A 12894-nucleotide genomic window follows, 5' to 3' on the forward strand; every position below is an offset into this window, starting at 1 on the left:
CAGTATTTCCACTTTATTTTCTGGAACAGCTTTTTCATGTCTGAAAAAGGCTACTTTTGTACCATGATAATGTTAAAATATCTTTTTTTTTTAAAATAATTCTCCTGATTTTCTTTTAACTTTACATAGGCAGATACACACCATGTGTTTGGTCTAAATAAGGACTATGCCTTTAACACCTACTTTTTATTATATATTAATAATATTTTTAAATAGGCAAATATACCTTCTGGGAAAGAATGTATACAGTGTGGTACACTATTATTGCTCAAAGGGGACTCTCTTTTCTGATTCTCATCTTCACAATCATATTACCCACCCTCATATTCCCCCCAAACAAACATACTATCCATTATTCATACATTGCAAATCAAAATTCTTAAAAGATAAAACAAAATCCTACCTTTATGTAGCCCCAAGAAACTGAGAGTAAATAGTTTGCTTCAGGCATTTTTGATTTTTTATACTACCAATTTAACTAAAAATATTTAGTTCTTCTCTATCTGATACTGTAAAAGACGCTCCAGAAAAAAGGCTGTTATTATTATTTAGTTACTTTTTCTCATCTGAAGGTTCTCTGCAATTAGGTAGATATGAGGTATTCGGACACAAAATCCAATTGTGTGGTCTTCTGACTGAATAAATGCCATTTGTAAAACTCCAGACGTTCAAGGACTAGCTTGAAGAGACAGATTGGATGAGTTGAAGAAATATCTAAACAGCTACGGATCTGCATATTTCCTGAACACCAGGACTTCATGAATAATGTATGTCAAGATGCTCAGCTGCTGGAAAGACTGGTTCTATCAACAGCTACCAAATAAGGACCCGAGGGGAAAGTCACGAACAGTGTCAAGTAATCCCTCCCACAAACCCCAACTAAGAGCCAATTGTATTTCATCCTTAAAGATACCAATGCAGGGGATAAAGACATGCTTTATGCTAATTTCTGATTGGTTAACATGGGTGAATCTCCTGGGAACAGTATATTTCTTCTTTTGTATGCTAAATTGTATTTAATAATGGTATTCCTGCCTTTAGCATTAGCTCCACTCAAAAAAGAAAAAAAAAAAGACTGATTAGCTTAACTTTTTTTTTATTGTCAGTATCATTTGCCAGCTCTATTCAGAGGGAACATTGAACCTATCCAAAAAAAGGTACAGCAGGTATTCTACACAAACTGCATGTCGTTTGTCCAGTCTCTTTAACTTTCTATGTGGGAAAGGAACACATCTGAATCTTATGAACAAAGAAAACCAGAATAATAAAGTGTCCAGGATTCTTAAACATATGTGACCATCTGTAGCAATGAAAATGCTTTTTCTTTTGATGCCATCCGAATTTAAAAACAGATCAATTCTTGCTTGACCATAGATCAGTCTTCTAACTCAAAACGTTCTGCTATTTCAGCAGACAAAAATCACCTATTATTAAGATGGAACAACTCACAAGCCAACCTACAATCTTACAGTTCTGAATACATGTAAAGCTTCCATACAGAAAGCAGAACAAAGGCACTGTAGTCATGAAATTCTTGCTGTAGCTATGCGACTTTGCATTCTAGTGTCATACCAGATTAATGTAATTAATTACAGTTATACGTCACAGAAAAGAAGTGATTAGTTAAAAAGTGATGCATGTCAATGAGCTGACTCAGAGCTCTAAATGAAATATGCGTGCATGGGCCACTACGCAAACATTTAAACTCAGAAAGATGAATAAATTATTTGCACCATTTGGTGTAAAACTTGTGCACTACTGTGACAAATTTCAGAGTCTTTGTTGTATCACAGAAGGGACAATTTTCTAACGTGACAATGGTGATATGCCAAAAGACAAGATGAATGAGGTACAGCATTCAATCTTAGCCCACACTGCTGAGTCATTGGAAGATGCTGACTGACAATAGTCATGAGGGAGCTTTTGGCTGAAGTGGTTTTTACCCCACTGAGTGATGATGCTAGAAAGCAATCTCAGCAGTGCTAAGTGCTTGAAAGGGAATCAAACCCTAGAAAAATCACACACACACACAAAATGAAATTAACAGATCTCCTTACAGGAGAACTGGAATGCAACAGAAATATAGGTTTCAGAGTAGCAGCCGTGTTAGTCTATATCCGCAAAAAGAAAAGGAGGACTTGTGGCACCTTAGAAACTAAGGTGCCACAAGTCCTCCTTTTCTTTTTAATAGAAATATAGCAAACAGTTACAGTTACTACATACCTCTGGCACAGTGTACAGTATGTTGATAAGGAGAATATTATACAATGAAGTTTTATTGTATATTTCAAAAATGTAACAAGATTTGAATGAGTAAATCACAGAAAAATATTCTCTTAAACAGAGACACAATCCAATGTGCCTTACTCTTTTAGGCTTATATAGGGAAATTGTCCATAAAATATTTTACCTTTGGAAACACAGGTTGGCTACTACAGCCTCAGCAGAATATTAAAATGGCTCCAAAAAGATATTTGAGGAAAAAATCTACAGTATGAAGAAACATTGTCATAGGACCAAGCTAACCTACTATAGAGCACTGTGAGCTATATGACAGATTTCAGAGTAACAGCCGTGTTAGTCTGTATTCGCAAAAAGAAAAGGAGGACTTGTGGCACCTTAGAGACTAACCAATTTATTTGAGCATAAGCTTTCGTGAGCTACAGCTCACTTCAACGGATGCATTCAGTGGAAAATACAGTGAGGAGATTTATGTACATAGAGAACATGAAACAATGGGTGTTATCCTAACCCTAACCCTCACGAAAGCTTATGCTCAAACAAATTGGTCAGTCTCTAAGTCCTCCTTTTCTCTTTGCGAATACAGACTAACACGGCTGCTACTCTGAAACCACACATACACCAGTGTCACTGAGAGTAGAACTTGATTCACCATTAGAGCTGGTCGGGAATTTTTCAACAAACCGCTTTTTCTTTGGAAAATGCCACTTCCTCCAAGCCAAAACTTCTCTGTGGGAAAGGATTGGTTTTGATGAATTGCCTGTTTCAAACAAATTTTGACGAAAGCTTGTCAAAAAACATCCTGTTTTGGTATTTTCAAAGAAGAAAAAAGTCTGTGTTTTGATTCAAAATGATATTTCTGGTAGAAATCTTAGTTAATTTATAGTACAAAGTGTAATTTTTTTTTTAAAAAAGTCAAAACTGAGATGAAATGTTTTTAAATTAAATATTTTTTGTTTATTTTTTTTCACAGAATTATTTGAGATTTCAACTTGTCAGCCAAGATGGGATGGGAACTTTTTTCAAAATCTTGAAAACTCACAGTATGGAAAAACCCAGGTCTACTTGATATATGTTAATTAGCAAGAAAAAACAAAAGGGAAAATTATAGTTCTTTATCATTTGTACTGTAGTCCCATCTAGAGGTCCCACCCATGATCAGGCCCTGTCTTGAAGAGGAAGAATTGTCCAGTCAGTTGAAAACTATCCTTGGATTTGGGAAGCTGCAGTTCAATCCCCTGCTTTTCCACACACTCGCTGTGTGAACCTAGCAAAGTACTTTAGGTACATAAGTCTAAACTTTAGATCCTCAAAACTCTTGCTCAACTGCCATCTAACCCTGTAGTCACCTAAATTTTCTAGGCATGTGAGTTTTCACCAGTAAGTTCCCTAAACACTCACATTTCTACTAATGGGTACGTGCAAAGCTGCCTCAGTCTTAACACCACAAAGCCTCTCGGTACATAAGCCCAGATGGGATCCCTCAGACTACGATTCCCCTGCCTATTTTGCCCGTGGGGCCCAATCCCACAGACCTTCTCAGAGCACAAAGGGCAGTTGAGATGGTGGTGGACCCCCTCGCCCCCATACTAAGCAGGTCATTCATCGGGTTTTACGCTGGACAGTCCTGTTTTTGTATGGTTTGTCCCCTATCCAATACTGAGACAAAACTGACTAGGTTTTTCCAGTATCATGCACAGAGGATGCCATTTTGCAGCTCCCCTCCCCTAGCAGCGTGAACTCCTATGCACAATGTGTGTGAACTCATGCCATGGGGGCAGGACATTTTGCAAAATGGCATGCTCCGTGTGGCGTGACCACTGTGCATGCGCGTCACTCCACTGGGGCAGGGACAACTGAGGGGACATCCTGTGTTCTGGAGCTACATCAGTAGCCACCGCACCCTGTACACAATAGTTCAGATCTTAGGGCACTCAAGTAGGATGTGGCCAAACCAGGTTCACATCCCTATTATACCTGATTCAGAAGAGGGATGTAAATCTAGGTCTCCCACCTCCCTGTTGAGTAGGCTAACCACTGGGCTATAGGGTGTTCTGGGATGAACTCTCTTGTTGAAGCTGTTCCACATTGTATAAAATATTGGGCCAGAGAGAACACGCAAATAGCTTGTAGGTTGATAGGGCACTCATCAAGTAGGTCGGGTACAAGTCTCTGCTCCAATGAATATTTACATTTTTGACCAGCTCTATATACAGTCTAAACAAGGAAGACAGACAAATGGCATCTCAGTTTTGACTTTTTTTTTTTAAATTACACTTTGTACTATAAATTAACTAAGATTTCTACCAGAAATATCATTTTGAATCAAAACACAGACTTTTTTCTTCTTTGAAAATACCAAAACAGGATGTTTTTTGACAAGCTTTCGTCAAAATTTGTTTGAAACAGGCAATTCATCAAAACCAATCCTTTCCCACAGAGAAGTTTTGGCTTGGAGGAAGTGGCATTTTCCAAAGAAAAAACGGTTTGTTGAAAAATTCCCGACCAGCTCTAATGGTGACTCAAGTTCTACTCTCAGTGACACTGGTATATGTGTGGTTTCAGAGTAGCAGCCGTGTTAGTCTGTATTCGCAAAAAGAAAAGGAGGACTTAGAGACTGACCAATTTGTTTGAGCATAAGCTTTCGTGAGGGTGAGGGTTAGGGTTAGGATAACACCCATTGTTTCATGTTCTCTATGTATATTTTATCTCCTCACTGTATTTTCCACTGAATGCATCCGATGAAGTGAACTGTAGCTCACGAAAGCTTATGCTCAAATAAATTGGTTAGTCTCTAAGGTGCCACAAGTACTCCTTTTCTTTTTGTGAGCTATATGTTAGAGAAGTGCTTTTCAATTAGCATGAAAGCAGCTGGCCACATATGTTGTATAGTTTTCACACTCTTAGTCAGCTTCTGCAGATGAGCACTGCTGCCACCTATCTGCTACCAAATTTACGAATTAAACATATCTTTTGCTGATTTTTCAAATTAAATATGGTGAAAATGATGTAATAAAACTTCGGTCTTAAAAGTTACAGAAGAGCGCTATGAATAATCCCCATATCCAGTTTCCTTAAACTTTTTGTTTGGATTAAATGGACACATGTTATTGCCCTGAGATATGCATGCATTTTCTGACAGATTTCTCCTGCTCTGCTTTTACGGCATATCTGTGGCACTCTTTCATTTTTAGGTACTCTGCAGAATGCTCTTAGAAATCTGGGGATGCGGAAGGGGTTGCGACCAGGCAGCCCGAGGGTAGATAATTATGCAGGGCCAAGGAATCACATTTTTCTTCATCAGCCCCATAAACAACGCTGAGAAAAGTTTGATATTCAGGGGCTCCACCACCTTCTCAGTGGCCCTCCAATATGATTCTTTTTAAGAGTCTGTGGGGCAACTTTGGATGCTTAACACCAGAGACAGATGTTACAGTCCACAGAGCCAGCAGGAAATTCTCTGCCTCTTAACCTACCATTGAGGGAAGAGGTGATCTAAACAAGTGGTTTTTAAACTTTTTTCTGACGACCCAGTTGAAACTTATTGATGCCTGTGACCCAGTGGAGCTGCGGATGAGGGGTTTGCAGAGTGGGAAGGACTCAGGGCTGGGGCAGAGGGTTCGGGTGCGGGGGGTGAGGGCTGCAGCGTGGGGCCGGGAATTAGGGGTTCAGGGTGTGGGAGGAGGTTCTGGGTTGGGGCTGCAGGCTCTGGGGTGGGGCCGGAGATGAAGGGTTTGGGGTGCAGGTGGGGGCTCCGGACTTGAGGAGGGGCTCAGGACTCGGCAGGGGATTGGGACACAGGATTAGGGGTGCGGGCTTTTTTCCGACGGCTCCCAGTCACCAGTGCAGCCGGGATGCAGAGGCAGGCTTCCCGCCTGTCCTGGCACAGAGGACCGCGCTGCACCCTGGAAGCAGCCAGCAGCAGGTCCGGCTCCTAGGCGGAGGTGCGCAAGCTCTCCCCTCAGGCACCACTGCCCAGCTCCCATTAGCCAGTTCCCGGCCAATGGGAGTGCAGAGCTGGTGCTCAGGGCAGGGGCAGGGTGCGGAGCCCCATGGCCCCTTCATCTAGGAGCTGGACCTGCTGCTGGACGCTTCTGGGGCGCAGCGCGGTGTCGGAATAGGTAGGGACTAGCCTGCCTTAGCCGCACAGCACTGCTGACGGAACTTTTAACGACCCGGTCGGTGGTGCTGACCAGAGCCACTATGACCCAGTGCCTCACATTCTGCAACACAGTACTGGGTCGTGACCCACAGTTTGAAAACCAGTGATCTAAACCATGACATGGAAGGTACTACATTAACAACCAACATATATTTTACTGTGTATTGGATGAAACCTGCATTCATGAAACTCTCATTGCAGTGAATTGTAAGAATGATCATTAAAAAGGTAAGTTTCCAGCCAGTGTTCTTATTTTGCTATGTTAAGTCTGGTTCGAGAGTTAGCTAAAGATAGTCCTTAAATACAATATGAAAAAATTTTCTACATCTTTGCTAAAAATACAAAAGCTGCATCAGGGAAGGAATATGTTTAAAGAGCTCTTTAAAAAAATTATGCCTGCTGCTACTCTATCTGAAAATACTATATTTTACTGAATATTATTCTCTCGATTTAAGTGAGGACACATCTACTTTAAAATTACAATGTAGGGCTTGTCTACACTTAAAATGCTCCAGCAGTGAGCTTCAGTGTAGAATGCTGAGGGGTCCTCTTGTCAGAGTAGGTAATTCTCCTCCCCAGGAGGTGGTAGCTAGGTTGACGGAAGAATTCTTTTCTGTATGGGGACTTAGGTCGGCTTAACTATGCTGCTCAGAGGTGTGGATTTTTCATGCCCATGAATGACACAGTGAAATTGACCTAATTTTCTAGTATAGATCAGGCCTTAGTAAAGAAGAAAATTACATTTATTATCTAGGTTTCACAGTAGAAGCCGTGGTATTCGCAAAAAGAAAAGGAGTACTAGTGGCACCTTAGAGACTAACAGATTTATCTGAGCATAAGCTTTCGTGAGCTATAGCTCACTTCATCGGATGCATAAAAGTGGAAAAAAAACTTAGAGGGTTAATATCTAGAGAATGTTAAATTCCTGTGGTGAGGTTTGTGGGTTCATGCAAGATTTTGCAATTTTTTTTTGTAAAGATATTTACAGGATTTCTATAAAACTACATGAATACTTTGCTGAGTTTGCAGAGTGAAATTCCTGCAACATGCAAGAGCCTGGCAATCTTTTCAACTGATGACACTGAATGTTACAGTGTGATTTATATTAGTAGTGATTTACACTGTTGATAACTAATTCACACACCATGGAATAAACCTATAATTTGCTTTAGAACCATTAACCCATCCTGATAGGAACTGGCAACTCACCCAATATATTGCACCATCATCATTTTGCTGGTGACGTTAACATGTCACCTGACTTTTAGCTGGGAGGAAAAATATTGTGGACCACCTCATAACTTTAAACTTGGAAAATTCACACATATGACTCGTTTACAGTGATCTTTTTGGCTGATTCTCGTTTTCAGTTCGCAAAGTTGGAATGACTCACTAATGGGTCATAGGAGATTGTGGAGGACAGACGCATTTACAGTAAATAGCAGTCATACACAATAACCACCTAGGATAAAATGGGACATGGAAAGAACAAACTGGGAAATTCAGGCACTCAAAAGATGCTCTTAATGTACATAGTGGTAAAATGGGATATTCCAAGGATTCTCCTCCCCAGATAATGAGAATGGTAAAAGTGTTAATGACGCAGCTGTAAAAGTAGAAGTGTTCAATAAATATTTCTGTTCTGTATTTGTCAAGAATCAGGATGATTTGCTTGTATCACATAAGGACGATGAAGTACTTTCTGGACCACTAGTAACTAATGAGGATGTTAAACAACATATACTAGGGATAGGAATAAATATTTTTAAATCTGCAGGCCTGGGTAAGCTGCACCCAAGAGTCCTAAAAGAGCTGGATGAGGAGAGATCTCTGGCTGCTGATGTTAATTTTTAATAAATCTTGGAATACCAGGGAAATTCTAGAACACTGGAAGAGAGGTAATGTGCCAATACTCAAAAAGGGCAAATGAGATGACCCAGGTAACTTTAGCCTGGTTCTGAGGCGAAATAATGGAAAAGCTGATGAGATCCAATTAATAAGGAATTAAGGACTGCACTACAGCTATGGCCACTCAACATGGTTTTATGGAAAATAGGTCTTGTCGTACAAACCTGATTTCATTCTCTGAGATTATAAAAGTTTGTTAATGAAGATAACTGTGTAGATATAAAATACTTGGACTTTTGTAAGGTGTTTGACTTAGTAACATATGACCTGTTGATTAAAAAATTAGCACTATACAATATAAAAAAGCACATTAAATATATTTAGTAAAGGCTAACTGACAGATCTCCAAAAACAGCCGTTAATGGGAAAAAATCATCAAATGGTGGTATTTCTAGTAGTGTTCTGTAAGGATCAGTACTACGCCTGACACTACTCAACATTATTATCCAGGATATGAAAGTAAATATAAATCACTGCTGCTAAAATCTGCAGATGAAACAAATACTGGCAGAATAGTAAATGATGATGATAGGGCAATAATAAGGAACAATCTGAGCCCATTCAAACAAAATACATTTTAATGCAACCAAATGCAAAGTTAAACATCTAGGAACAAGGAATGCAGGCTATACCTACAGAACGGGGGACTGTAGCCTGGAAAGAAGTGACTCTGAAAAGGATTTAGGGGTCATAGTAGATCATGAGCTCCCAGCGTGACGATGTGGCAAAAAGGGCTAATGTGATCTTTTGATGTACAAACAGAGGATTAGCAAGAAGCAGTAAATAGGCGATTTTACCTTTGTATATGGCATTAGTGAGACCATTGCTGGAGTATTGCACCCAGTTTTGGCATCGACATTTTTAAAAGGATGTCGAAGAACTGGAGAGGGTGCTGAAAAGAGCTACTAAAATTATTCAAAGTCTGGAGCAAATGCTTTACAGTGAGAGATTCAAAAAGCTCATTATGTTTATCTTATCAAAAATAAGATTGAGAGGTGACTTGATTACAAAGTGTAAGTACCTGAATTGGGAGAAAATACAGCATACTAGAAGGCTCTTTAATTCAGTGAAGAAGGCATAACAAGATTGAAAAGCTGGAAGTTGAAGCCAGACAAATTCAAATGGGAAATAAGGCACAATGTTTTAACAGAACAGAGTGTGATTAACCCTTGGATCAAACTAACAAGGGAATTGGTGTATTGGCCATCTCTTGATGTCTTCAAATCAAGACTAGATGCCTTTCTGGAATATATGCTTTAGCCAAACACAAGTTATGCTTTAGTTAAATACAAGTTATTGGGCTCAATACAAGAGTAACTGTGTGAAATGTAATGGCCTGTGATATACACATCAGTCTAGATGATCTAAAAGTCCTTTCTGGCCTTAAACACAATGAATCCATGAGTATTTGCCAAAGCAATTCTAGGGTGGATGTCATATCAAAAGAATCACTGCAATAATTACTGTTAATTTCAGATTATTCTTCAGAAATCTCTCCCTCCTTCAATAGGATATTAACTTCCTATTTGTAAATTAGATGTAAAAGTATAAGAATGAAATGAATCTTTTAAATAAATTATGCTGTTTTGCTTGTTTAAAGATGAATGGGCTTTCACATTAAAATCAACATTGAACCAAAGTGATGGTGGGATGGGGTTAGCTAAAGGGTTGGATTGCATTCAGTCAAGGATTTCTCAGTTCACCACAGGAAATTAACCCATCTACTGTGGGACCTTCATCATGCAAGAATTCTAACTTATAAGGAGATAAATCTCAAAGGATAGTTAGACTCCAGTGCTGTCAGCCACCAAAGCATCTTGACTCCTAAGGATTTAAAAGCTATACAGTACATTTATAATGAAATCAGGATTATCATTAGTTTAAGTTATCTCAAATTTTACTATCATAAAGGAAGCAGCAGTAAATACCTAGATGCAATTCAGTTAAACTATTTATTGATTCCCCTTAAAGCCCTGATGCACCAGACATATTTAGAAAAGTTCAACATCAACCAAAATTTTATCTCCATTTTGCAAGAACCACAAGTATCTGGTTATTGGGTTCTCTTTTTCTCAATCCTGGCCATAGAACAAACCAAGGGCAGTGATTTAGTCAGTATGAGGAGAGGTCCACAGGCTTTAATTCCAAAATTTTGCAGCTCTTAGAAAAATGGTTTCATAATGTTGCCCAAATGGTCCCCATGGTACTGATTAATCATGGAAATCTGCAGATATTCTCACAGGAGTCCTGCCTATGGGCTATCTGTAGAACATACCAGAAGAACCTACAGATTCTACTTAATACATGATTTTCAACAATTTTTTTTTAAAAGAACCAGTATAATGTTCTGACAAGCAGGAGCATATTTCTGAGGAGCATCGAGGGACAGAGGGAGAAATTATAGATTTTCCGGAAGACTATGAGAAAAGCCTCAAGTCCCTAAAATACAGTATTTGCATTCCTTTCTGGATCAATACCTCTCACAACATACCTTTTAAGATCCATGTCTCCTACACATACCTTTCACAACATGGTAACATTTAGTAAGGCTTTTGATACTGTCTCGCAAGACCTTCTCATAAACAAACTAGAGAAATACAAGCTAGTTGGAGCTACTATAAGGTGGGTGCATAACTGGTTGGAAAATCATTCCCAGAGAGTAGCTGCCAGTGGTTCACAGTCAATCTGAAAGAGCATATCGAGTGGGGTCCTGCAGGGATCAGTTCTGGGTCCGATTCAATATCTTCAGCAATGATTTAGATAATGGGATAGAGAGTACACTTATAAAGTTTGCGGATGATACCAAGCTGGGAGGGGTTGCAAGTGCTTTGGAGGACAGGATTAAACTTTCAAATGATCTGTACAAACTGGAGAAATGGTCTGAAGTAAATAGGATGAAATTCAATAAGGAAAAATGCCAAGTACTTCACTTCAGAAGGAACAATAAGTTGCACACATACAAAATGGCAAATGACTGCCTAGGAAGGAGTACTGCAGAAAGAGATATGGGTCATAGTGGATCACAAGCTAAATGTGAGTCAACAAGTGTAACACTGTTGCAATAAAAGCAAACATCATTCTGGGATGTATTAGCAGAAGTGTTGTAAGCAAGACACAAGAAGTAATTCTTCTGCTCTATTCCGCACTGATTAGGCCTCAACGGAGTATTGTATCCAGTTCTGGGCACCACATTTCAGGAAATATGTGGACAAATTCGTCCCTTCCAGTCCTACAATTGTATGTGGTGTACTTCATCCAGTGCATTAAATTTCCCAAAAACAACTGTACGGGTGAAACCAATCAATCACTACGCTCTCAAACAAACTCACAAAGAAAAATGATAAAAGACAAAAACACCATATTGTATGTGGATGAACACTTTTCACAAAACAATGACTCCATATCCAAACTCTTTGTCCTCATCCTCAAAGGAAACCTGTACAACACCTTCAAAAGATGAGCCTGGGAGCTTAAATTCTTAGCTTTGTTAGATACTAAAAAAACTTAATAAAGACATTGGATTTATGGTTTATTACAACAATCTGTAACCACTAATCTCCCCTTTTTGTCCTATGACTGCAGAGGTGTTAACTGGCCACTCCACCTTGAATAGTCTCTCAGGGTATGTCTTCACTGCAATTAAACACCTGGGGCTGGCCAATGTCAGCTGAGTTAGGGTCACGGGACTTGAGTTGTGGGCCTGTCAAATTGTGGTGTAGATGTTTGGGCTCAGACTGGAGCCCGGGCTCTGGAACCCTCCCCCTAGAATATGTGTTAATTATTTATGCTAAACTATTTGTTCAATCTTGTATTTAGCTGTGACACTCTGAGTAGCTTTCCCAGACTTGAAGAAGAGCTCTGTGTAGCTCAAAAGCTTGTCTCTCTCCCCAACAAAAGTTGGTCCATTAAAATACATTACCTCACCCACCTTATCTTTCTGGCTTCTGTCATCTGAGAAAGGTTCTGAAGGATCAGTCAAAAGGAAAGACAGATAGCAACATTTCAAGCCTGAAGAAAAGAACATAATGGAGGCTGGATTGCCACTTTGGTTACTCAGATGCAGTGCTTTGAACGGTCATAAAAGGAAGACAATTTATGATTTTGGTTTTTCACTCCATGGGTCAGCAGCAGATAATGGGGGAGCTGTAGCAGTTACATGCTTAGCCTTGAAGGAAGGAAGACCAGTTCTTTATATCTGTCAACTGCAAGCTCATGGACGAAGCTTCACCAAGAAGGTCCAGAAAGAATCCTGAACAGTCACTCTTGACCAGAAGGATGATGGCTGTAGTGCAAGCCATATGTAGTGAACGGTGCAAAGTTAAAAGAAAGACAGACTCTGTGCAAAACACAGTTTAACCCTTCATAGTCTTGTTTAGTTGTCAAAGTCATAGGTGCCACAAGCAGAATTATATATTGCAGTCTTCTCAGCCAAATAAGAATGCTGTTTGAAAAGATCAGAAACATTAATATTGAGTTTTTAAACACTAAATAATAGTAATCATTCCCCACATGGTCTCCTTTTACTATTGGCAGCTAGCATTAGACTGTTTTCACCGCACTGACCAAGTTCACCTAGGTTTTAT

At 39.4% G+C, this 12894-nt stretch overlaps 1 protein-coding gene across 11 annotated transcripts in view; it reads right to left on the reverse strand.

The window, feature by feature from the left end:
- The window catches only part of PDE4D (phosphodiesterase 4D), a 773254-nt gene that overhangs the window by 25658 nt on the left and 734702 nt on the right, over positions 1 to 12894 (reverse strand). Inside the window, exon 1 of one of the 11 annotated variants that reach the window (XM_073344001.2) lies at positions 404 to 828. The exons of the other annotated variants lie outside the window; for them this stretch is intronic. Coding sequence (XP_073200102.1) covers positions 404 to 451 — 48 coding nt within the window. The 5' untranslated portion in view covers positions 452 to 828. Of the gene's footprint in view, positions 1 to 403; positions 829 to 12894 lie in introns of those variants that run through there. 11 annotated transcript variants of the gene reach the window in all.

This window comes from Lepidochelys kempii, chromosome 5 (assembly GCF_965140285.1).
Source record: "Lepidochelys kempii isolate rLepKem1 chromosome 5, rLepKem1.hap1, whole genome shotgun sequence".
NCBI classification, from domain to species: Eukaryota; Metazoa; Chordata; order Testudines; family Cheloniidae; genus Lepidochelys; species Lepidochelys kempii.